At 48.5% G+C, this 22,700-nt stretch overlaps 1 protein-coding gene across 14 annotated transcripts in view; it reads left to right on the forward strand.

Annotated features, from left to right (window-relative positions):
• The window catches only part of CACNA1B (calcium voltage-gated channel subunit alpha1 B), a 279,142-nt gene that overhangs the window by 255,543 nt on the left and 899 nt on the right, over nt 1–22,700 (forward strand). For 11 of the 14 annotated variants that reach the window (XM_071817478.1, XM_071817466.1, XM_071817465.1 and 8 more), the window contains 10 exons: nt 2,529–2,637; nt 4,675–4,782; nt 6,009–6,121; nt 6,985–7,112; nt 8,246–8,372; nt 9,297–9,407; nt 11,296–11,331; nt 13,617–13,824; nt 13,987–14,198; nt 15,793–19,602. In XM_071817478.1, the coding sequence (XP_071673579.1) occupies nt 2,529–2,637; nt 4,675–4,782; nt 6,009–6,121; nt 6,985–7,112; nt 8,246–8,372; nt 9,297–9,407; nt 11,296–11,331; nt 13,617–13,824; nt 13,987–14,198; nt 15,793–16,329 (1,689 nt within the window). In that variant the 3' untranslated portion in view covers nt 16,330–19,602. Of the gene's footprint in view, nt 1–2,528; nt 2,638–4,674; nt 4,783–6,008; nt 6,122–6,984; nt 7,113–8,245; nt 8,373–9,296; nt 9,408–11,295; nt 11,332–13,616; nt 13,825–13,986; nt 14,199–15,792; nt 19,603–22,700 lie in introns of those variants that run through there. The other 3 variants (XM_071817477.1, XM_071817476.1, XM_065854208.2) reach the window with 3 other exon arrangements.

The following is a 22,700-nucleotide window of genomic DNA, read 5'->3' on the forward strand; positions in this document are numbered from 1 at the left end:
AGAGGCCCTCAAGATCGTTGAGTCCAACCATAACCTAGATCTAGCACTAACCCATGCCCTTAAGAACTTCATCTATACATCTTTTAGAGACCTCCAGGGATGGTATCCATTTAAGCAATACATTTTTTCAAGTCAGGGGCTTCCGAGAAAGTAGTTTTCACTGATGTCCGGAGGGATCTAGGGTGGTTTGTTGCTGAGACTTGTTGGGCTCAGCTGGAGCAGGTTATAAGGCTCTTCTCACCCCTTTTATGGCTTTTTCTTGCTAAGAAATGGGCAGCTGTTCTGCCCTGGTGGGTGCAACTTGCAGCCCACCTGCAGCTCAAGTGCTCCTCAGCTTGGTTGCCTACAGCCCATCCCAGGGGAGGACGGGGAGATGCACCCCAGTTTGTCACCCTGATGAAAAGGAGAGAGTGGGACATCCCACCCAAGCCAGACCAAACCCGTCCTCTCCTGGTGGGACTGGTAGCGCTGCCATCCCCAGCTTGGGGCTGCGAGATAGGCAAGGAGGGACACAGCAATCTCATTTTCTGTTAGTTGATGGTTTATCACATTGGAAATTGTGATGACTGAAAGGTGTCTGGGTTGACCTGTTGGACCAGTTTGCTTATTGGGATGGGAAAAATGCTGTAGACAAGGCAGTACAGACGGCAATGTGGTTTGGGGAGAAACTCTTCCATGGAGGCAGCTGTTAGCAGCACTCCCACCCAGAACTTAAACGTAGGTTTTGCTGAGCCAAGTGTGCAATTGCAAGTGTGTATCTCCTTGGGAAATTTCCTTCTGAGTCTTTCAGAAAGAATTTAGGGGGAAAGACCTTCATACAGCATTGCAGCGGATACCTGTGATGTGGCTTGTGTTCCACGTTCATGTGCTTTGGGAATTTGGTCTAGAAAGTCAGCTGAGGGACCTGGGATGTCTCAGTCACTGGAAGTTTTTTGGTGCTTGTTTTTGTGAGGATAGAGCTCTCCTGGGGAATTATTTCTCATCTGCTTGTTCTTCACCTTCCATGCATCTTCTTTCTCTCTCCATCCCTTAATTCTCTCCCACTGAACTGGAATTCAGTGGGACCCTGTAAGTGGTAACTGGGCTCTATTTGACATAATACTTGTGTTGCAACTTTTTGTGTGCTGAGAGCAAAAGTCTGAATTAAAATGCTGTTTCATTTGATAAAAGTGAAGAGAAAATATTGTTGTAGTGTTACCAACATTTGATACTGTCATTGAATTATAAAGGCAGGAGAGTCTTGGCTTTGATTTCCCTATCTGCGAGGCCTGTCACACGTGGAAGATGACCCCTGGGCATGCTTAAGAAAGCTCTTGGAGCTTACAATGGTTTGCCTCAGACTTCAGGAAATGGGGCAGGTTGTTACATGAGTCCCCGCAGCATGCAACAAGTTCTGAAGAAGTACAATAAGATAAATAAGGAGGATTTGGCTCCTCTGAATGTTAGCTCACTTCAGAGGCAGATGTTTTGCATTGGACCAGTGCCCTGTGCCTTCTCTCTGCCCACCACATGTCCCCTCTGGGGGAACATTTTCTCCTTGGCTGGGAGAAGATCCCAGGGCTGGACTCTGTCTTCTCCCAGAGCACCAAAATCATAGAATCATGGAATCATTTTGGTTGGAAAAGACCCTCAAGATCATAGAGTCCAACCATTACCCCATTCAGGCACTGCCCCATGTCCTGAGAACCTCATGTCCGTCTGTCCAACCCTCCAGGGATGGTGACTCCAGCACTGCCCTGGGCAGCCTGTTCCAATGCCCCACAGCCCTTTGGGGAAGAAATTGTTCCCCAGATCCAATCTGCCTAAGGCAGCTCAGTTCATAGTTCTGGGAAACTGTGTCTTGGAGCTTTCTCTAAGCAGGCTGTGTACAAAATACATCATCATGGGACCACTCTGGAGCCTGCAGAGCTGTTATACAAAGCACTCAGGTGCCTCCTGTTGTCATTGTCACCAGCAGTGCCTTCCTCACATACTGCTCACTGGCAAGGCCACCTGCACAGCAGAAGAGTCACATTTTGGGTGGAGCTGCATCCTCAAATGCTGGATGCAAAGCCCCCATCATCTTAAACGGTGCCAAGTCCCATTTATTTCTGTCGCTCCTGTTGCAGAGGCAGAATAGAGGTGAAGGAAGCTGGTGTAAGAAGGGATGGCAAAGATGCTCCATGGTTTCTCTCTCCTGAGCTGGCTGCTTTGGCACCAGCCACATCTTGAAGCTGCAGATGTAATTGGAGGCTGTCAGGAGTAGGGTACCAGGCTGTGAAATGGGGTGAGAACATTCAAACTGACTTCTTTTGGAAGAACTGTCCGGGTAGGATTGCAGTGCAAATGTTGGCAAATCAGTTGTTTAACCACTAAAACTCCTGAAAAGGAGCTGACGTTTACATGGAGAAGATGTGTTTTAGCTCAGCGCACAAAAAGCTCACACACGTTTGTAATCTGGCTATTTCTAAGGGCTCCAGCGGGGAGAAGGGGAGGATGGGGGGGAGCATCCTGACCCCCGCTCACAGCCACCGTGTTTCTCTCCGCAGCGCCTGGTGCGGATGAACATGCCGATCTCACCTGAAGATTTAACCGTCCACTTCACATCCACACTGATGGCCCTGATCCGCACTGCCCTGGAAATCAAACTGGCCTCAGGTGAGAGGGAGGTGACGTTTCACAGCACACGTGGGCTCAAACCCCAACTTGGCTGTTGGCTTGGTGTCCTCCCCAAAACCCAGAAATCCTGCCCCAGGTGGAAGTCCTATTTTTCTATTGCTTGCCAGTCACCTGCCTGCACCCAAGGACCAGGGAGCTTTGGGAACAGGCAACAGAGGGGTCCTGAGCATCTCTCTGCCTTTGGTGTGACTGTAATCTGGTCGACCTGTTGATGAGATGTGGAGAGCTTTGGTTACAGAATCTCTGTGCTTGGTGCTGTATAACAGAAACAGGAGTTTCCATACCTCTTTCCTAGACTATTCCAGCACGAGGAAAAAACAGCAGCCCTTCCTCTCCAGTTGCTGTCTGCTGGCAGCAAAGCAGCGGCTCCAAGTGCCATGAACCACGTTCTGCCATGAGATGAAGTTTAAGTGTTTAATCAGGCATATGCTTGTCTTCCCAATTAAACATTGCAATGTAATAAAATACACTGGTCTTTTCTCTGCGTCATTACGCTATTTAATCAGGCTGGCTGGGGTCAGAATCAAGGCATGACCAGCCAAAGCACCCTTGTACCCAATTTAAAAGCTAGCAGGAGGTAACAATGTTCTTATGAGGGAAGGGCGAGCAGGGTTAGGATCTTGTTCTTTCTTGAAGTGGTTTTAGCCAGCCCTTCAACTTCTCAATATTGATACCTCCCTCATACATTGCTTAAACTTTGCCCTTGAGATGCTTTGGGGAGGCGCTGCTGGAAGAAGACAAAACGTTGGGGTCCCTGGAACTCCCCTGGGGAGCGACACCCAGTATCAGATACTAATTTCTAAGGGTGAATTTAGGACTGCCTGGAATTTTAGGGAACAGCCCCTTATTTTAGTAATAACCTCTAGATAAGGACAGTGAGAGTATTATTTTAGGACTCTGGTTACCTGTCAGCAATGGTAATCCAAACAGTTTTTCAGTTGAAAAAGGCTCCCCCCACCCTTTTGACTGCCCACTGGAAGGGAACCAGACAAGAGAGCTCAGCTGACAATGCTGGATTCTTTCTAAGGTTTATATGTGCTGTGGCTTGTGAGTTTTTGACCTATTTTGTTGTTAGGTGCTCTGTTTGAATAGGTTTCGGGTGCTATGTTTAATTGAGTCTTTAGTGGGACTGACAGGCCCTTAATAAACACTCCCTAATGAGCCTCCATGTGGGAGTTCAAACCATGATGTAGCAGAGTACCCAGAGCCTCCTTCCATTACTTTTCTCTTAGAAAAATAATCTCTGTCATTCGGATGAACTACTTAATTGCCTACTGTGCTGTGCATTCATTTGGGAGCTGCCCTGTTGGCTTACATCCACTTTAATCACTTTCCACTTGTGTATTGAGACCTCACTTTGGTCATTTTAATAACACCACTGCATTCAGTTCTTTCTGGTTTATATTGTGAGGTAGCAGCTGTTTGATGCTGCTGATACAGGAGAGCGCACCTTGTTGCCAAGAACTTCATTAAGTTGTTGGTGGAAAGGGTTTATAATCAATCATGGCATTGCTCATAGTCCAGCACCTCAGACCAGGTTGTGAGAGGTGCTGCTGCTTTCTGCTGACACTGTCCAGCACCTGCAGTCAGGTAGTAAGTCTAAGCTTAAGTTTAGGCCCCAAGTAACAGCAGAGGGTCAGCAGGTTGAAGTGATGATGCTCCAGATGAGTTCATGGAGGAGGCCACCAGTTCCCTTTGCGATGTAGAATCACAGAACAGTTTGGGTCAAAGGGACCTCCTCAGCTCCCCCAGTGCCACCACTGCCACGAGCAGGGACATCTTCACCAGCTCAGGTTGCTCAGAGCCCCGTCCAGCCTGGCCTGGGATGTCTCCAGGGATGCTTCATCCACCACCTCTCTGGGCAACCCATAGCTGGTGCTGCCTTGGTGCTCTGGAGAAGTGGGAGTGGGGAAATGCCTCCCCCATGCTTGCTGTGCGAGTTGTGGTGTGTGATGACAGGACAAGGGGTTTTCACTTTTCTTAATGTGCCCCTTTCTCTCCCCTCCCTTTCTGCAGGGGGTGTTAAACAGCACCAGTGTGACGCTGAGTTGAGAAAGGAGATCTCGCTGGTTTGGCCCAATCTGTCCCAGAAGACTCTGGATTTGCTGGTGCCTCCTCACAAACGTAAGTGGTTCATGGGGAAGCACCTACCCCATCCCAGCCACCTGAGAAGCCCATGGGGGGTTTGTCCCTCCTTGTCTGCTGTGTCCCTGGTCCCATCTGAGTGCACAGAGGATGCAGCAAAGAAACCCAGTGCAGGTCAGCTTTTAGGGATCCCCTGTTCCCAGCCCACACCTCCGTGCCACAGCCACAGGAGGCACAGGGAAGCTGAGGCCACATTTAGACCTGTATTTCATTATGCTACAGTAGATTTCCTGTACTTAGGAATAAAAACCCAAAAAACACCAGCTCCAAGAAGGGACTGATGCCCTGTGTGGCCTCTTTCAGAGCTTTTTGTAGCTTTGGCTGCCTCCAGCCTGTGCATTATGGGACAGGAGAGCAACGTCTACTGTCTAGGCTCCAGAACTATAGAAGAAAAATAAAGTTTTCAGAGAACTTATAGCATCAGAAGTGAGGTATTTTGGGGCTAAAGGTCTTTGTGTTACTTGATGTCCTGGGTGAACGTGCTGAGAAAATGGAAAGTTATTATCTTGATTGGCCAAGACAAGGGCTCTGGATTTCTGATTAATGAGGAACTGCACAGAGCAATAAAGGCATTGTTAATTAAGAAGCTGAGGAGGTGCAAATCAGTGGGTAGTGACTTCTTAAGTATTTTCCTTCCCTTCTCTCTTGATGCCTCAATATGTGCTGCTTTAACTCTTCGCTCAGCTGCCATGCAGGGAAGGGCTGGTAGCAAAGCTGGGAGAGAAGACATCTGGAAAAGTGAAATACTCTTTAAATGTATATTAGCCCACTATGACTGAGGTGACTGTAATTCAAAGAAAAAGGAATAAGGCTTCTTTGTTGATAAAAAGCTGGCCATGGATCTGGTATTAATTTAGCAGTTCTTGTGTCAGCAATCCTTATAATGCCACAGAGTTTTCCTGCCTGTCTTTTTTCTACACGGTCTTTGTGAATGTTTGAGAGCTAGAGATGGGCCATCCTCCTCCAGTGGGGACGGCAGCAATGGGCAAAGCTCTGCAGAAATCTGTTGTAACCGTTTGTTTTCTTCCCCCCACTTCTCTGTGTCTGTTTTGCCTCCTTATTGTAACATCCCCTCTCCTTTCTCCTTGTTTTTTATGCCTCTTTGTTGTTATTTCCCGTGCTTTTTTGACTTATTCTTCTCTTCTCCTGATCCTTTCCCTTTCCTCACCCGAACATCTGTGCTGCGTTTCGCCCTCCTCCGGCAGCCGATGAGATGACCGTGGGGAAGGTCTACGCGGCGCTGATGATATTCGACTTCTACAAGCAGAACAAGAACAGCAGGGAACAAGTCCACCAGCCTGCCGGGGGCCTGTGCCAGGTACTCCGCCAAAATATGTTCTTCCTGCTCCTCCCTGTTGGGTAGTTTCTTCTCCAGCCTTGGGTAGCATCTCTCCTGAGAGTCACCAGCACGTATCGTATAGAAAGTCTGGATGCTCGTCCAGGCAGGATTTGAAAACGCTGTCTCAAAAAAACCCAGATATTAGCAAAAAAAAAAAAATCTTGTAGTTGCCTTTTCCAGTAGGTCTGGAAAGATGTTTTCCAAAAAATGTCAAGTGACGTTCGGCAGGCTACGTCCTGTTTGCAGAAATGGCCTAGGGATTGCGACACACCAAAAGGTTTCTTTGGAACACCAAAGAATTCGTGAAAGCTGGTGACAGTTTGGCTATATCGTGTTGAAGTTACTTTAGAAAATGGGAATTATTCAAAATCATTTTGGCTCTAATAGATTTGAAAATTTTTACAATTTCTTGAAAATATTCTCACACCACTGCCTTGGCATTGAAACCCCAATGGTTTCTGATAGGACAGATGCCCACTGATTTCATGATCATCCAGCTCATCTCCAGCATGGCCTGTCTGTCTGTCTGTCTTGCAGACGGGAGGCTGGAGCAGACCCAGGGACATGATGGGCCAGCTGAATCTGCCACATCAGTGTATGAAATCCCTGCTGTGCCCTGGTCAGAGGGGAATACTTGTTAGAGGGAAGGGGGATTGCAGCAGAGCTGAGGGCAGCACTTGTCCTTCAGAGCCTCTTCCAGCCGTGGGAAGGTTGGGATGTGCTTTCTGCTGGGCTGATCTTTCAAAGTGACAGATGGGCATTTTATTAACTAGAAAACATACTGCAGACTGTCTTCTCCACACACAGCTCTGTCCCTGACAACCTTTCCTTGTGCTTGGCAGCCTGGACCGGTGTCGCTCTTCCACCCCCTGAAGGCCACTTTGGAGCAGACCCAGCCGGCAGCATTCAGCAATGCCAAGGCGTTCCTCCGCCAGAAGAGCTCGGCCTCGCTCAACAACGGGGGCGCGTTGTGAGTACCCCCCGGCCACCCCACCAAAACTCTAGCATCAAGGAGGAACACATTGGCCATAGACACCAACCCCAAACGCCGCTGGTTCAGTAGCTCTGGAGGTGGGAGCTCACAGCTGGTGACACCAAGACCAGCAGCCCCTTCATGCCATGGCTGAGACAGTTTCCTGCCAAAATGTCTCCATGTGGCTTTGCTTCCCACTGTGCCTCATGGGCAGCTGTCTTTGTGGTGGTAGCGTTGGGTTCTCCAGAGCTACGTGTTTTCTTAACAGTCTCCTCTGCATTTTAATTGGAAAACTTTCCGTTGTGGCTGGTCTTAAGCGTGAGTTTACTTAGAGGAATTTGGCATCATTGCAAAACAACTAAGGAAACACCAGCCACCAATACAATGAGTTTTTTTGAGTAAAAACGTCATTGTGAACGAAAAAGTCCCTCAAGCTTTGTGGTGCTTGGTAACACCAAGAGCTTCTTGGGACTTTCCAGGACAGAATCTAGTTGGACAAAACAATTGCTCCACAGAGAGCTTCCCAAACACTTACAGTAACAGTGATCCCTAATCAATTCTCCATTTCCTGCTCTTCTTCAGGTGACTTTCCTTGGGATGTCAAGTGCTGTGGACTTTTAGTGATAGACATCTGAGGTTTCAATGTCCCAGATAACCCCGATGGGGAAACTGACACCAGACTCAAGAGTTAAACCCAAGGCCATTTGTACCACTGTACATTCAGAGAATGTACTTCAGTATTTGTTGGGCCAATGCCATTTAGGGCTATTCATCTAATTAGTCCTGCATACATAATTTGCCCAAACTCCAGAATTCTCAATTTTTCTTTGCAGAACTTCAGCTGTAGAAGTTTGCTTTCTATAGTTACTGAAAAAAACCCAACCAACCAACCAACAACGTGCTGCCTGGTTTGATTTATCTGTTGCTTGTGGGATCTTCAGGCTATATAGAAAGTGGCCCTGGCAAAACCCAGGGGACCTTATAGCTTCACCAGCAGGTGTGCCTACCCTGCAGGTAGTTTCACAAGTAGAACCTCAAAGGGTATCTGAGCGGTTTAGCTTCAAAACAATAAGGTCAGTAAAATCTCTTTGCAAAAGAGTTAATCTTTTTCCCTCTTTTCTTTCTGACAGGCCAGCCCCAGAGGGGGGGATCAAAGAGTCCAGTTCTTGGGGGACCCAACGCACCAAGGACGTGTTTTATGAAACCAGAACACCAGCTTTTGAACGAGGCCACTCAGAAGAAATCCCCATTGAACGGGTGAGTAAACAGGTGAAGATAGACAGAAATGCAGTAAATTTTAATAGGTATCTGGTTACATGCTTCCCACAGAGCTGAAGAGGTCTTCTCCCCCTTGAGTCAAACATTGTTCTCTCTTACAACCCAAAGTCTACTTGAATGTTATGGAAAAAATCCAAACCTGACAGATGTCTATGTGGACACGCTTTTCCTGGAATGAGGTGCCTGCTGTGATTGGTTACTTAGGGTTAGCGTCTCCAAGTTGTGCCTTTGTCCCAGTCTCATTGTCATTAGTGTACAAACTCAGAGGAGAGGTCTCACAGGTCAGAGATGGTGGAAGAGCTTGGCCCATTCATGTCCTTGTTGAAGACAGCACTGTAGATAAAGTAAGCTCTTTCTTAGAATCATAGAATCATTCTGGTTGGAAAAGACCTTCAAGATTGAATCCAACCATTAACCCACCCCTGGCACTAACCCATGTCCCTGAGAACCTCATCTCCATCTGTCCAACCCTCCAGGGCTGGTGACTCCAGCACTGCCCTGGGCAGCCTGTTCCAATGCCCCACAGCCCTTTGGGAAAGAAGAAATTGTTCCCCAGATCCAACCTCAACCTCCCCTGGCGCAACTTGAGGCCGTTTCCTCTGCTCCTGGCGCTTGTTCCTGGGGAGCAGAGCCCGACCCCCCTGGCTCCAAGCTCCTTTCAGGCAGTTCAGAGATCAGAAGGTCTCCCCTCAGCTCCTGTTCTCCAGCTGAACCCCCCAGGTCCCTCAGCCGCTCCCATCACACTTGTGCTCCGGGTGCTTCACCAGCTCTGTTGACCTTCTCTAAATTCTCTCCCAGCTTCTCTTCACAATTGAATTGAACTTAGCAGAAGGTTGCTCAAATGATGGCTTCAAAGCTCATGTTCACATTCTCGCTACTGAAACCATTTCTTCTTTCTCTCAGGTGGTAGAAATGAGGGAAATGAGCCCCACACTTGCCAACGGAGAGCACCAACCGGGCCTGGAGAGCCAGGGGCGAGCGGCTTCCATGCCGCGCCTGGCTGCCGAAACTCAGGTGAGTGAGGAGGCTTTTCTGGTGGTGGGAGACTGAGAGTGGGTTGGGAACACAGTATCATCTTCTGCTTGCTGTGTTGCTGGAAGTTATTTGTGAATGTTTGTTTTAGAATATATTTGCTGAACATGGAGACAAGTAACAAGCCTTTGTGTTTGGATGGCAGGTATTCATAGAATCACAGGATGGTTTGGGTTGAAGGGACCTTCCCAGCTCCCCCAGTGCCCCCCCTGCCATGAGCAGGGACATCTTCACCAGCTCAGGTTGCTCAGAGCCCCGTCCAGCCTGGCCTGGGATGTCTCCAGGGATGGGGCATCCACCACCTCTCTGGGTTGTTCCAGTGTAATAGATTCATGTGTAGACACAGCGTTTCCCCCATTTTATTTCTCCTTGGTGGCAGCAAAAAGCGACCCAGAGAAATCCCTCTGGCTGGACACCTACCCAAGAGTGTCTGTTCTGATTAACCAGGGGCAATATTGTTTGCCAGCCTGTATTCCTGAAGGCATAATTTTCCACCATCTATCTGGACAGGCAGCCAAGGCATGCTCCTGTGCCCCGGCTGTCAAAAAAGCTGGAGAAGTGCTGTGATTCTCTGTGATGAATGTAATAGGCACAGAAAACACCAGGCAGCCTGTGCCTGAAAGGCTTCAGTGAGACACTAAGCAGCCTCTGTGTTTTTTATTCTCTTCCCATAGTATTTAGCATAGATCGTATTGTAACTTTGGTCACTAAAATCTCGTTGAGGATTTCCCTTGTTTAAATTCTTGTAAAGAAACCTCCCCATTAGAGCTGACTTCTACAGCAACCTGTGGGTGCTCCTGATTGCATAGGGTGTCATGGTTTATCCCCGATCATTTTTGGGCATTTCACATGTTCATTGCTAGCTCGTTGTCCCAGACACTCCCCGGTCACTGTCCTGTGTGTCAGAACATCTCACCACTCGTAGCTGTGTCTCTCTCATTCCAAGGGCCTGATCCATACACTCAAGAGTGAGCAGCCCGTGGGCTGTTCCCGTTGCTCTCCATGGGATGCAGAATATGGAAGATGCGCTGCATCCTAAAACCAAAAGCCTGTGTACTGCAGACGCAGCAATAGCTCCAGCAGGTAACATCTCTTTGCTCATGTGCTCAGGCTGGCACAAGCTGCATTTCATCGGCGAGCAAAATTCCGAACTGGCTGCAGAACCTGCAGTCTTTGTACTGGAGCTGGATTCTCCGTGTTATCAGGAACACCACTCAACATGCTTAATAAATGAAACAGACCCCAAAGCAAAGCCATAGCCCCTCCCTTCCCCCTTCCCAGAACAATGTTGTCTTTTATTCTAGACCACAAGCAGCATCTCTTCTCCCAAGGCACGAGCCTTTCCTGGGGAAACTCCTCTGCATTGCAGCCAGATACTTGCAGACACAAGTTCCCCAGGACACGGCTGCCCCACGTGAAAGCTGCTTAATCTCATTATGAATCAGGCCCGTAATACCCGAGCAGATCTAACCTCATTTAATAATACAATGTTTTGGTGGTTGTAGCTTCAGCTGAATAACCGATGTACTTTCTGTGTGTCTCCCCCTCCATCCCCTCCACCCTCCCTCTCACGTGCTGCTTCTGCTCCCCTAAACTCTGAATTCTTTATAACTCTTATTTGCAATGCTTTCTGTTTCTGGATGTCTCCCTTTCCGTTTCGTTTGCCTGTTGTTCCTCTGTCTCTTTATGTTCCATGTTTTAAAAAAACCCTTCTAATCTCACCTCTTCCCCCCACTTTGCTGTCCTTCCCTGTCACCTCCCCTCCCTTGTCGTCATCGTGTCTGCTGCACATCTGCCGTGATGTCTGACACTGGCTGTACTGTGGGGCTGCTTCAAATAATGTCTCTCATCTTGTCCGAATTGTTTGCAGAGGAGCAAAGCACGGTCACCTGGGAGTTACCTAGCAGTATGTAGTTTGCACTAAGTTGTATCCTATTAAATTCATATTAAGAAATAATTAACCTTCCTTAACCCTTTACTTTCCCCCCCTTCTCATTTGGAGTCCAATCTTGCACCGACGCAGCCGCTATCTCTTTCCACTTTGCCGCAGTCCCCTCGATCCACAGTTGCACGCCGCACGCTGTAACAGCAGGGACTTTTTGTTTGGTTTGCTTGTTTCTTTGTTTTTTTGTATGCCTTGTTGCACAGGAATTTAGGAAGTGAGAACAATTGGTTTGGTAATGAAGAAGCAATTAGCAACTCTTGGAAGGGTTATGGTGTAGCCTCCCAAGGCTTGTGGGGAGGCTGTGCATGCCTCGTTAACATAACGAGAGCATTGTCAGGATTTATGGAAAGGGTATTCATCACTTTGCCGCTTCTCATTAGTGTCAAGAGGGACTTTTGTCTTCGGAATAAGCACAAAACCAAGTCCAAATTTCGAAAAGAAATGTTAATTTCTTGTCAGTTCGTCTGGATTTTTGTTGGGAAATTTCTGTTGTGGATTTTTGAAATCTGGATAAGTGTTTTAAGTGGGAAGTATTCTCACTTTTCACTTTTTTGCCCATCAGACCATCCAGTTTGCAGAACCTCTCTGCCTTCCTCCATCTTCAGGCTCAACAATAAACAAGGAGTACAAACATATAATTTCTTGCCCACAGAGCAAGGGCCACCAGAAGAAACAAACGCAGGACACCATGAGCCCAGGGATGTCCTGATGTCCCTGAGCCCCCCAAAACCAGCAGCATCTGCCTTGTGCCCCTGACAGATCTTCCAGCTCCACCGCTCTGCCTTGCTCTGTGCTGGGAAGCACCAAAGTTTGGGTAACTGCCTAGCAAGAGAGCACCAGACAAAAATTCAGCCCAGACTGCACCTTTGCACAGACAATAATCCACCTGCACCAGCCCGCTGGGAGGGAGAGCGGTTCTTTCCACTCGAAATAAGGAGCAGAGCTGTGAAACAACTGGCTTGGCGTTGTGCAAATAGCACGGGGCACCGGAGATCTGAATTTCAGAATAAGCAAATAAAATAGCATAGACAGTAAAAATAATACAGGGCTCTTTGGAAAGGTTACAGTGAACAAAGTAAATGTTCTGCGAGAAGCGTTGTTGGAGGCATATATTGGATTGTGAATGAAACACGTGTAAGAGCTGAGGGACCTGGGAGCTCCTTTCCCATCAGGCTGGACCACCGTGCTCCAAGGTCAGTCCTCTGCCACCAGTTTTGATGCTGCGGTGGACCAGGGAAGGCTCCAGAGGATGGATGAAGCTCTGTCTCCACCACAGAGCCAGCTGGAGGCCAGCAGAGTGACAGAGAAGGACGTGTGGGAATTGTCCTTGTTTTCTGAGCTTTACCCCTGGGCAGTAGGGAAGGGAAAGGCTGTGTGAATAGCTGTCCTGCAGTCTTGGTTTCTGCAGAGCATCTTTGTGAGGTTTTGAGCCAAAAGGGAAGGGAGAAGCATCTGGAGCTGTTGCTGGCCCAGGGAGAGGATCCAGCGGTGCCCGTGTGAGATGGTGTTACTGTGCTCAGTGTCCAGATGTTTGGCCACAAATGATTTGAAAACAGCATTAGCAAAAACCGATAGTCATTTTTAGAGAAGTCGTGGTAGAATTGCAGGACACACACACTATCCTACTTGGCCCAGCCACAAGGGCTTTGAGGAGTGATGGTGATTTAAATGTTTGATGTGAATTGTCTTCGATTGCAGGGAGATAGAAGTAATAATGTCTTGGTGGCTTGGCCTGTCCCTTGCCCACTTATTCTTGATTTTTTTCCCCTCTCCATGTGACACCCAGCAACGCTTTCCTGCTTTCCTCTTTGGAGTTGCTTTGGGATGACCTTGTGCCCTGAAGCAGCTTTAGGCGACACTGGTCTTGGAGAATCACCTTTGAGATGCTTGGCTGTTGTGCTGCCCTGTGCCCCTGCTCACCTCCTGGTGACTCCTGTGCCGCTGTGTTTGGTGTGACACGTTGCACATCGCTCTGTGCCCGTGGCACCTGCGGGTTGGCCCTCTGCTAAAAGTAAAGCCCATTTCAGCAAACCGAGATCACATTCGCTCCTCCACCTTTAGCACTACTCAATCTACCATCCCACAAGTCCTTCTGCCCATTCTAGTTACACCCGATTAACTATTTTCCTCCTTCCCCTCCTTGCCCCTTTCTCTTGCTGTAAAACCCTCCCCATGGTGGGAAGCGAGAGCCGAGCGGGGCGCAGCGCCAGCCCTCACCCTGCTCCATGTCTCCGTCTGCCTTGCAGCCCATCCCGGACACGAGCCCCATGAAACGCTCCGTCTCCACGCTGACCCCGCAGCGGCCTCACCCCATGCACCTCTACGAGTACTCCTTGGAGCGCATGCCGCCGGAGCAAGGGCATCACCACCACCACCACCGCTGCCACCGGCGGAAGGAGAAGAAGCAGAAGTCCTTGGACAGGTCCCCCCATCAGCTGGCCGATGGAGAAGCTGGTAAGTGCTTTGCAAACAAGGATTTGTCCATTGTCCTCCTCCCTTTGTGATACACAGCAGCCATCAGATGTGCTTTGGGGTCCTGTCTGCATGGAAAGACCTCCCTGCCCCATACTTGGGAGTTCCTCCCATGTTGGTGACTCCCAACCAATGTTCTTTCAGTGGCCCAGTCTGGTGAGTCTTCTTCCAAGGACAAGAAGCAGGAACGTGGCCGGTCCCAAGAGAGGAAGCAACACTCTTCCTCCTCCTCCGAAAAGCAGCGTTTCTACTCCTGCGACCGCTACGGCAGCCGGGACCGTTCTCAGCCCAAGTCTGCAGATCAGAGCAGACCCACCTCACCCAACGGAGGCCCAGAGCAAGGTCCACACAGACAGGTGAGGAGATGCAGGGTGGGAAGAGAGCCCAAGGTCTTCCAGGGATGTATGCACCTTTTTTATGTTTTGCTTAAAATAATGGAGACAGAACAGGGAAGGAAGGCCAGGCAGTAGGAGGTAAAGCCTTTGAGGTCCTGCTTGGTACTTCACATCCAAGACAGGGATGCAAATGTCACTTGGTGGCTCTTTAGCAGCCACCTGTAAAGTGAGGGACCCCACTGCCAAGGACCACCCTTGCTCCCTGCTCGAGCAGAGCAGCCGGGTAGATGGGACTATGGGTCTAGAGCAGTAAGGCTGAAATGTGGGGAAAACAGAGAAAGGAGAGGGTGAAAATGAAAGAAGAGAAAGGCCAAGTCTTGCTTTCCAGGCTGTGAAAGACGGGAGTTGTTGGCCCAGCAGCAAATGCCACATCGGTCCCTGATGCTTGTGGAGGGTGGGGCTGCAGTTTGGGACACCCCTGCTGCTCTGCACCCCCAAAAAACACAGGGTTTGCATCTCCATCTGATAGATAGGACACGGCTCGTGGCAACTGCCGCTGAAATAGCCTCTGCATCCAGCACTGCCCGGCTTATCCCCAAAACTTTGCTGGAGAATCCCAGCAGAACAGCGCAAGCGTTGACCGACAGCCCAACAAGCAACAACCTGGTGGTTTTTATAGGAAGGAAAAGCCGCTCTTTAAAAATTAAAGGTCTGGCCTCAAAATGTTAGGTCACGAAAGGCCGAGGGCTTTTTAAAACACACTCACAGGGCCACTCATGTGCTGCCCTGGGAGAATGGAAACAGAAATGCCAAAACAAGGGCCTGTTCCTCTCACTCACGGCGTTTTTTAATTTGCTGTAGCTTAGCTTGCTCCCACGTGTTTCTATTAGTAACTCTGGAAGCTGCCAGACTTCTATAACATTCAAAAATCCGATGTCTGATATCAAAGAGAAAGTGGACAGTTTTTCTTTAAGAAACCCTCTTGTTAAAGCACACCAAAAAGCTTATTTTTTTTCAGAAAGTGGCTATTTAATTAAAATACATCTCATTCCCCAAAACTATCAAAAAATAGTCTGCCCCAAATCCTCCTTCCACATAACCCAGTTCTGACCACAAAGATGCTCCCCAACATCAGCATTCACAACCATCGGGTGAAGTTCTGCAAAAATCCCCCCCAAAGCGAAGAGTGTTGTTTTGCAGAATTGTATTTGCAAAAAAATCAAAGAAACCCCAAACCTACCGTATGTTTTTGAGCTGCTCCCGCCTAGTTCAGGTAAGGCGCATGTCGAGCCCGTGTATGGTGTGGATGCCTTTCCTCCGGACAGTGTCCCCTTCTGTTGGAGTCCTACCGATGCTCTGATCGTTTCTGTTCTTATCTACTGCTTGCAGAACTTTAGTTCTCCAGCTCTTTACATCTCGTGTTGAATGATTTCTCAAGAACCTCCTCCCCCTAACTGTGCTTGTCTAAACTCTCTCTTTTTTGCTTTTCTTTCCTCTTGTGACTTGTCTCTCCCTCTTGTTGCTTCTCCTTCTGTTTGATACCTGCCTGCCTTTGTGTTTGTCTGGTGTTTCCCTTTTTTATTTTTTGATTTGCTTTGTTCCAATTTTTATGTAGGGCAGTGGTTCAGTTAATGGGAGCCCCTTGCTGTCGACATCTGGTGCTAGTACCCCATGCCGGGGCCGGAGGCAGCTCCCACAGACTCCACTGACCCCCCGCCCCAGCATCACTTACAAGACCGCTAACTCCTCGCCCGTCCACTTCACCAGTTTCCAAACCGGCCTCCCCACTTTCTCCCCGGGACGTCTGAGCCGTGGTTTATCCGAGCACAACGCGCTGCTGCGGGGGGACCAGCAGCCCACCCCGCCGGTGGTGGCCCGCATCGGCTCCGACCCCTACCTGGGCCACCGCGATGACGGTGACAGCCCCTACCGCGCCGTGCCGGAGGACACGCTCACCTTCGAGGAGGCGGTGGCCACCAACTCGGGACGCTCCTCAAGGACTTCTTACGTCTCCTCCTTGACCTCCCAGTCTCACCAGATCCGCAGGGTGCCCAACGGGTACCACTACACGCTGGGGCTCAACGCGGGCCCCGGGACTGGCACCAGAGGACGTAGCTACTACCACGAAGCCGACGAGGATGACTGGTGCTAGCGGCGTGGCGGAGCCCCTCGAGGTGTGCGCGTTTAAAATCGATGAGTTTTATCATCTGGAAGGCTGCGTGCTCCCACGTGTGCCGTGCCCGGGGCCGGAGGGACCCGCGGGGCAGCCCCCGATGCGAGAACTGCTCTGCCTCCGCTCCGGAGACGCTCCTGCAGCCCTTTTCATTATTTTTCCCCTTTCTTTTTCTTTTTTCTTTTAATTTTTCACTAGACAAACGGAGGAAGAAGGCTCCCTCCTTAGGGGGAGGGCAGCGGAGGGAGCGCATCTCTCTCCCCTCTCGCCCGCCTCCCGACTGCCTTGTCTAGTTCAAAGACACCAGATGCCAAATCCGCGACACGTGCGAGAAGAGCGGTCCTGACCTTTGACGGCGGAAAAAAAACCAGGCTGTCAATCCTTTTCGCAGTTTTTGTTGGGCTATTTCTTAATTAATTTATTATTCTATTATTTTTTCCCCGGTCAGGGTGGGAGTCGGGGGTTGCAAACACGCACGAACAAAGATCGCATCCGCCTTTTGTCTCCTTCACCGCTAAGAGGAAAGAGAGGTACCCAAGACACTGGAAGAGGAGAAACACAAACCAGAACAAAGGACGGTCCCTCGGGACTTGATGTTCAGCCCCAGCAAAGCTTTTTGGCGCAGCCAGGGACCCATCTCCGCGCTGACCGAGGGCTCCGGCAGCCGGGACTCGGCTCGGATGCCGCTGCCGTGTTCAGTCTCTTTTATGTTACTCGCCACCGCGTCGGGTTCTTCCCACTGACACACAATGAAGCCACAAGAGAGCTACTTTGTAAGGACTGTTTCCTTGCTGCTGAGACTTTTCTTTCTGTCCCCTCTCTCCTGTCGACCACCACACGCCCCTCACTGTTTTGTCTTGTTTACAATATAAGCTTGATTTAACAAAAAACAATGAAAAAATGAAAAAAAAAAAAATCCAGATTAAAAAAAAAGCGGAAAAAGTGTAGGGGTGAGAAGAGGAAATGTTATTGGTTTTATATCAAGCTATTAGATAGAACTTTAACTTTTCATTGTGTGCATTTTTGTAAATTGTACAGTAAAAAAAAAAAAAGAAAAAAAAAGAAAAAAATACTCTTTATGTAGAGAATTAGTCCAATTGTCATTCCAGGTCCCACCGTTTCTACCGAATGCTCCAGTTGTTCACTACTAAGTGCCTAACCTTTGAAATCTTTCACAGCGACGACGTGACCTCTGGCTTCGGCGCATCAGAGCGCGGGGAGGGCGGGAGGGCAGAGCGGGGGAGCCGCAGGTTCCGCGGGACACGCAGCAGCCCGCGTCGCGTTACTGGACGGTGTATTCGAGTACCAGCTTGGAAGCTGACAGTGGGGAAGACGAACATGCTTTGGGCTTGGTTTGGGTTTTGTTGGCCTTTTATTTTTTTCTCTATAATATATCTATTTATTGATGGGAGGGGAGCGATTGCAGCAAACAAAACTGGCCTTTTCTCATTGAGTAGCATTGGAGGCACAGGTGGAAAAGTACGGAGATGCTCTGGCAGGAGCAGCGTCGCTCGCGCTGTGGGGCTGCGAGAGCTCTGGCCGCGCTCCACGGTGCATCATTTGTGTTAAGGGCAGTTGGAGAGAGTCTCGTTCTTATTGCCCGCTAAGAGAAGGTTATGAAGAAAAATAATAATACTAAGCAAAACCTCTAATTCTGACTCTCAGGGATGAGATTTCTGTGTTCTTGCAATGATTCTTGTGTTGGGTGATTTCTTTAATTTGGGGCGCAGGGTGGCCGGAGGATACGTCGTACACTGATAAAAGGTTAAAGGAGGAAGGGTGGGAGGTGCAGGATGAGCCCATCGCTAAACATGCTGATAGGAAAGAGAAGAGGGTTGCATGGATTCATTTTTAGAGCCCCAGAACTGTGACAGTTCCCGAGGTGATGCCTGGGGACAGGCAGAGATCCCGCTGGATGCTGGGGCGGTTGGAGGGTATCGGATGCTGCTGAAACGCTCGGGAGGTCTCTTGTGGTCACAGCAAAAGTCTTTCAGCCTCGGGCAGAGAACAGGGTGGTTCTTCACATCTCCTGTAGCTCTTCTGTTGAGGAAATTCAACCTGGTTTTGTTTCTTTCTGTGTTTTAGGGTCTTTTTTTTTGTTCTGTTACTTACTAATAATCTCCGGCCAATCTCATCCCTGGATTCTGCTAAAGGAAAAACCTCGTGTCTCTATCTTTGTCTCTGTATTTCTGTGCACTTTGAATAAAGGGAGTGCGGTGGGCAGAGATCTGCCATGGGTAACGGCTGTGATTTGCAACCAGAGGGCTATGCAACCAGACGACACGCTCGGAAACACATCCCAAAACCAGGCAGAAAGACCTTCATCCATCCTGTAGCTTTATCTGCTGGATTTCCCTGTTTCAGGCGTCAGCACGATTGTGACCAAATGTTTTCTACATTTTCCTTACCTGAAGGCACAAACACGTTATTTGAGGTTTTAAAGAAAACATTACCATCGTAGTCCAGGCAGGGGAGGGAAGACGCGATCTCTCTGGCAGCGCACGCTGACATTGTACCCACAGTAGAAAGCAAAACGGACGTCTTTCTGTCCTGAAGAATTTTGGCTTTTCCCCACTCCGATTTTCCCTTTCCTTTCCCATTTCAGATCCCCAAACCCCTCGTCCCACACTAACGCACCGTCGGGAAGCGATGGCCAAACGGTGGCCAAACGGTGGCCTTGGGCCGCTCTGTTTTTCAGGCAGAACACGCAGAAGAATCTCAAGTTGTTTAACCCTTCACTCGCCTCGTAGGGCTCAATGACAGTGACAGACAAGCCTGACCACGATTGTTCATAACCCTTTTCCCACCTTTTTTTGCAGCCTCTCTGCTGTCTCTTCAATGCACACATGATATTTCCAAGAACCCTCATACTGAGTTGCCAAACTTGAATTGCACCGATCAGTTTTCTGCATCCAGAACCAGTCTCGTAGTGGCTGTACTTTGAATAAGTAATGTTTGCATGTAAAATATATACATATATACATATATATAAAAAGTATGTGCATGGAAAATGTTTATCTTCGTACTTTTTTGATACAATGTATTCATCAGTTGTTAATTTTTAATTATATTTGATATAAATTGGGGGTTTGTTGCAAAACTTTATATTTAAAAAAACAGTGTTAAAAATGATAAAAGTTCCAACCATGCAACACAAGCGGAACTTTACCCAAAAAAAAAAGGGGGGAAAGGTTTAAAAAAAAGGTTCTGTGATTGCATAGTTTGCTGCCTGAATAATATTTATCAGCCAAACTTTGAACTCTGCAGTTGTTTCTACAATTACATTTTGTATGAAGCAAAGTCCTTGAATTAAAATAAAAACTTAGCAAAAAAAAAACCAAACAACCCTTAGCAATTCAGAGGTGGTGTGTGCAGTGTGCCTGGTGACCGGGAGCGCAGCCTGTGGCTACTGGAGAGTCATGGGGGGCAACCTGGCTCCAGCACCACGCTGAGCGCTGGCCCCTGCGAGCCGGTGTAAAACCGGGTTTAGCTGAGCCCGACTTGGGATGCTGTAAGAAACTGGCCGTGTCTGTTGGTTTTCTGATGTGCGTGAGGTGATAATTCCTGCAGCCCAACAGGCAGCAATGTCGCATCCTTTAGGTTGAGGGTTACAAAACATCCCAGCAGTGATTGATTCCTTCAAAGGTTTTAGCAAGGGGATGTTAGGCCAACAGTTGGACTCGATCTTAAAGGTCTTTTCCAACCAAAATGATTCTGCGATTCTCATGTCGATGTGCAAAAATATTTAGCATGCAGCTCCCTTTAGCATTAACTCATATTAAACTTTAAACCCGCTCCCAGCAAGTGTCCCTGGTGTTACCTCAGGCATTAGGGTGGAAATCGGTGCCACGTGGGGTTGGTTTGGTGTCAGGAGTCTGCCACGTGTCCAGGGCATGACATTGTACCTGTAGAGAAAAATAGTAATAATAATAATAATAATAATACTTGCTGAGTGTACCTTGAAGTTCTTACTCCCAAGGCTTGCACTGAACAGAAGAAAAACCCGAAGTCTGTTGGTACACAAGGCAGGAACTTTTGATATCTTTGGATAACTGCAGAATCACCTTCATCCCCCACCAGGGTGAAAAATGCACTGCGTGCATCTCCTTCATTGGGGTGCGGTGTTGTGACACTTCTGGTAACATCAAGGACTCTCCAAAAAATCATTCAACTCTTCTTCTATTTTGTTGCATCATTTCTGTGATGAGACCATCCAAGGTCCCACCTGAGGTTTGGGTATTGTGGGCAACAAAGATGCTGAAGGGAGTGGAGCATCTCCCTTATGAGGAAAGGCTGAGGGAGCTGGGTCTCTTTAGTTTGGAGAAGAGGAGACTGAGGGGTGACCTCATTAATGTTTACAGATATATAAAGGGGGAGTGTCAGGAGGATGGAGCCAGGCTCTTCTCAGTGACAACCAATGATAGGACAAGGGGTAATGGGATCAAGCTGGAACACAAGAGGTTCCACTTAAATTTGAGAAAAAACTTCTTCCTGGTGAGGGTGGCAGAGCCTGGCCCAGGCTGCCCAGGGAGGTTGTGGAGTCTCCTTCTCTGCAGACATTCAAACCCGCCTGGACACCTTCCTGTGCAACCTCAGCTGGGTGTTCCTGCTTCATGGGGGGATTGCACTGGATGAGCTTTTGAGGTCCCTTCCAATCCCAAACATACTGTGATACTGCGAAATGCGGTACATGCAACGAAAAGGTCTCTTTCTCTCCTGATCACCAGATCAGGCTGTAGCATGTGAAGAAAATTATTTTGCTTGAGGTCACACAGCAAATTGTCGGCAAAATTTGGAGCAGAATAACTTCTCTTGGCTTGCAGGCTGTGCAGGGGTTGGGTTTCTTGGGTGGGACAACAGTGGAGCATAGGGGAGAAGAGTTGGATTTTTAAGATATCCCAAACGAACAGGAGGAAGGGAGATTTCTGAATGTGTCTGAGCAGCATACAAGGAAAGGTTTGAAAAATAGTGCAAGATTTGTGAATCAGTGTGCATCCCGACTCCAGCAGAGCCCAGTCTGCTGCACCACGTCTCTGCGGAGCTGGAATCTGCCTGGAGCACCAGATGAGCACCATCTCCCCTCCAGATGTGTGTCACAGAGCAGCTCCAGAATGATCTTACAATCCCAGCTGTGTTTTCAAATCCTAAAAGCCGTTTAGGGAATTTATTCTCTTCTCTTCTCTTCTCTTCTCTTCTCTTCTCTTCTCTTCTCTTCTCTTCTCTTCTCTTCTCTTCTCTCATCCTCTTCTCTTCTTCTTCTTCCTCCTCCTCTTCCTCTTCTTCCTCTTCCTGTTCTTCTTCCCCTTCTCTTCTTTCTCCCTCTCTTCTCCTCTTTCTTCCCTCCCTTTCCCTTCCCTATCATCTCCTCCTCTCTCTTTGTCTTTCTCCTTATTTCAGTTGTATTCTTCCCATCCTTTGCTGTTGAGTTCAGCTGAACTCCACGAAACAGCTCCGTTTTTGTACCTCATCCCCAGCAGTGCCGGGTTCTTGTGCCGGGTGTCACACTGTCCCTGTGAAGCTGCCGGGAGTGGGTTTGCATGGGGTCCCTGCCCCACAGGGACACATCTTGCTGGCACAGATTGCTCCCTTTCTGCTCCCCACATCCCCATGGATAAATCTGGGCTTGGGATCAGTATTTCTACATACGACACCCCCACGCCTCGTTTTACCAATAGGGGGTAGCATTTTCAGGCTTTTTCTACATTCTAGGGAAACAACAGAAAAAAATTTATAAAGTCTGATACATCTCCCCTTGTTGGTTTTTGAGGGTTATTCCCTGAAATATTTGCCTTAGGATGCAAAAAACTTGGGGTGAGACACTGAATACACCTGAGTTTGAGCAGTGCAGGTAACTTGGCTTTTTGTCCTCCCAGCATCATTTGGCTGATTCCCCGTTCCAGTCACATCTGCAGACGATGCCCATAGATTCCTGCGTGCCCTCCGAACTGATTAATTACCTGTCCCGGTGGAATTCATCCCTCTTGATCAGCCCTAAGCAGACCTCCTGGTATTTCTAGGGCTGAGGAAAGCACTGTTTTCAAAAAGCATCATAACGAGCCTCAACACTGTCCCTCAGCTCATTGCAAAGTATTTCGCAGAAGAGGCTGGTTTTGCATCTTCATTTGATCAAAAGCAAACTGAGACACCTCAAGGAGACTAAATTGCTCAGGGTCACCCTGCAAGTGAATGCAGAAGCAAGGACAAGGTCTCCTGAGCTCCTGCAGATTATTCTGTCTCTGTGTTTTAAATCACTGATGTGTGCATGATTCTTTTTTTTTACATTTACAGGCTCCTAGTGGGGTGTTAGAGAGGTGACACTGGGATTTTGGCATCTCCCTAACAGACACCTT

This window comes from Patagioenas fasciata, chromosome 20 (assembly GCF_037038585.1).
Source record: "Patagioenas fasciata isolate bPatFas1 chromosome 20, bPatFas1.hap1, whole genome shotgun sequence".
Lineage (NCBI taxonomy): Eukaryota > Metazoa > Chordata > Aves > Columbiformes > Columbidae > Patagioenas > Patagioenas fasciata.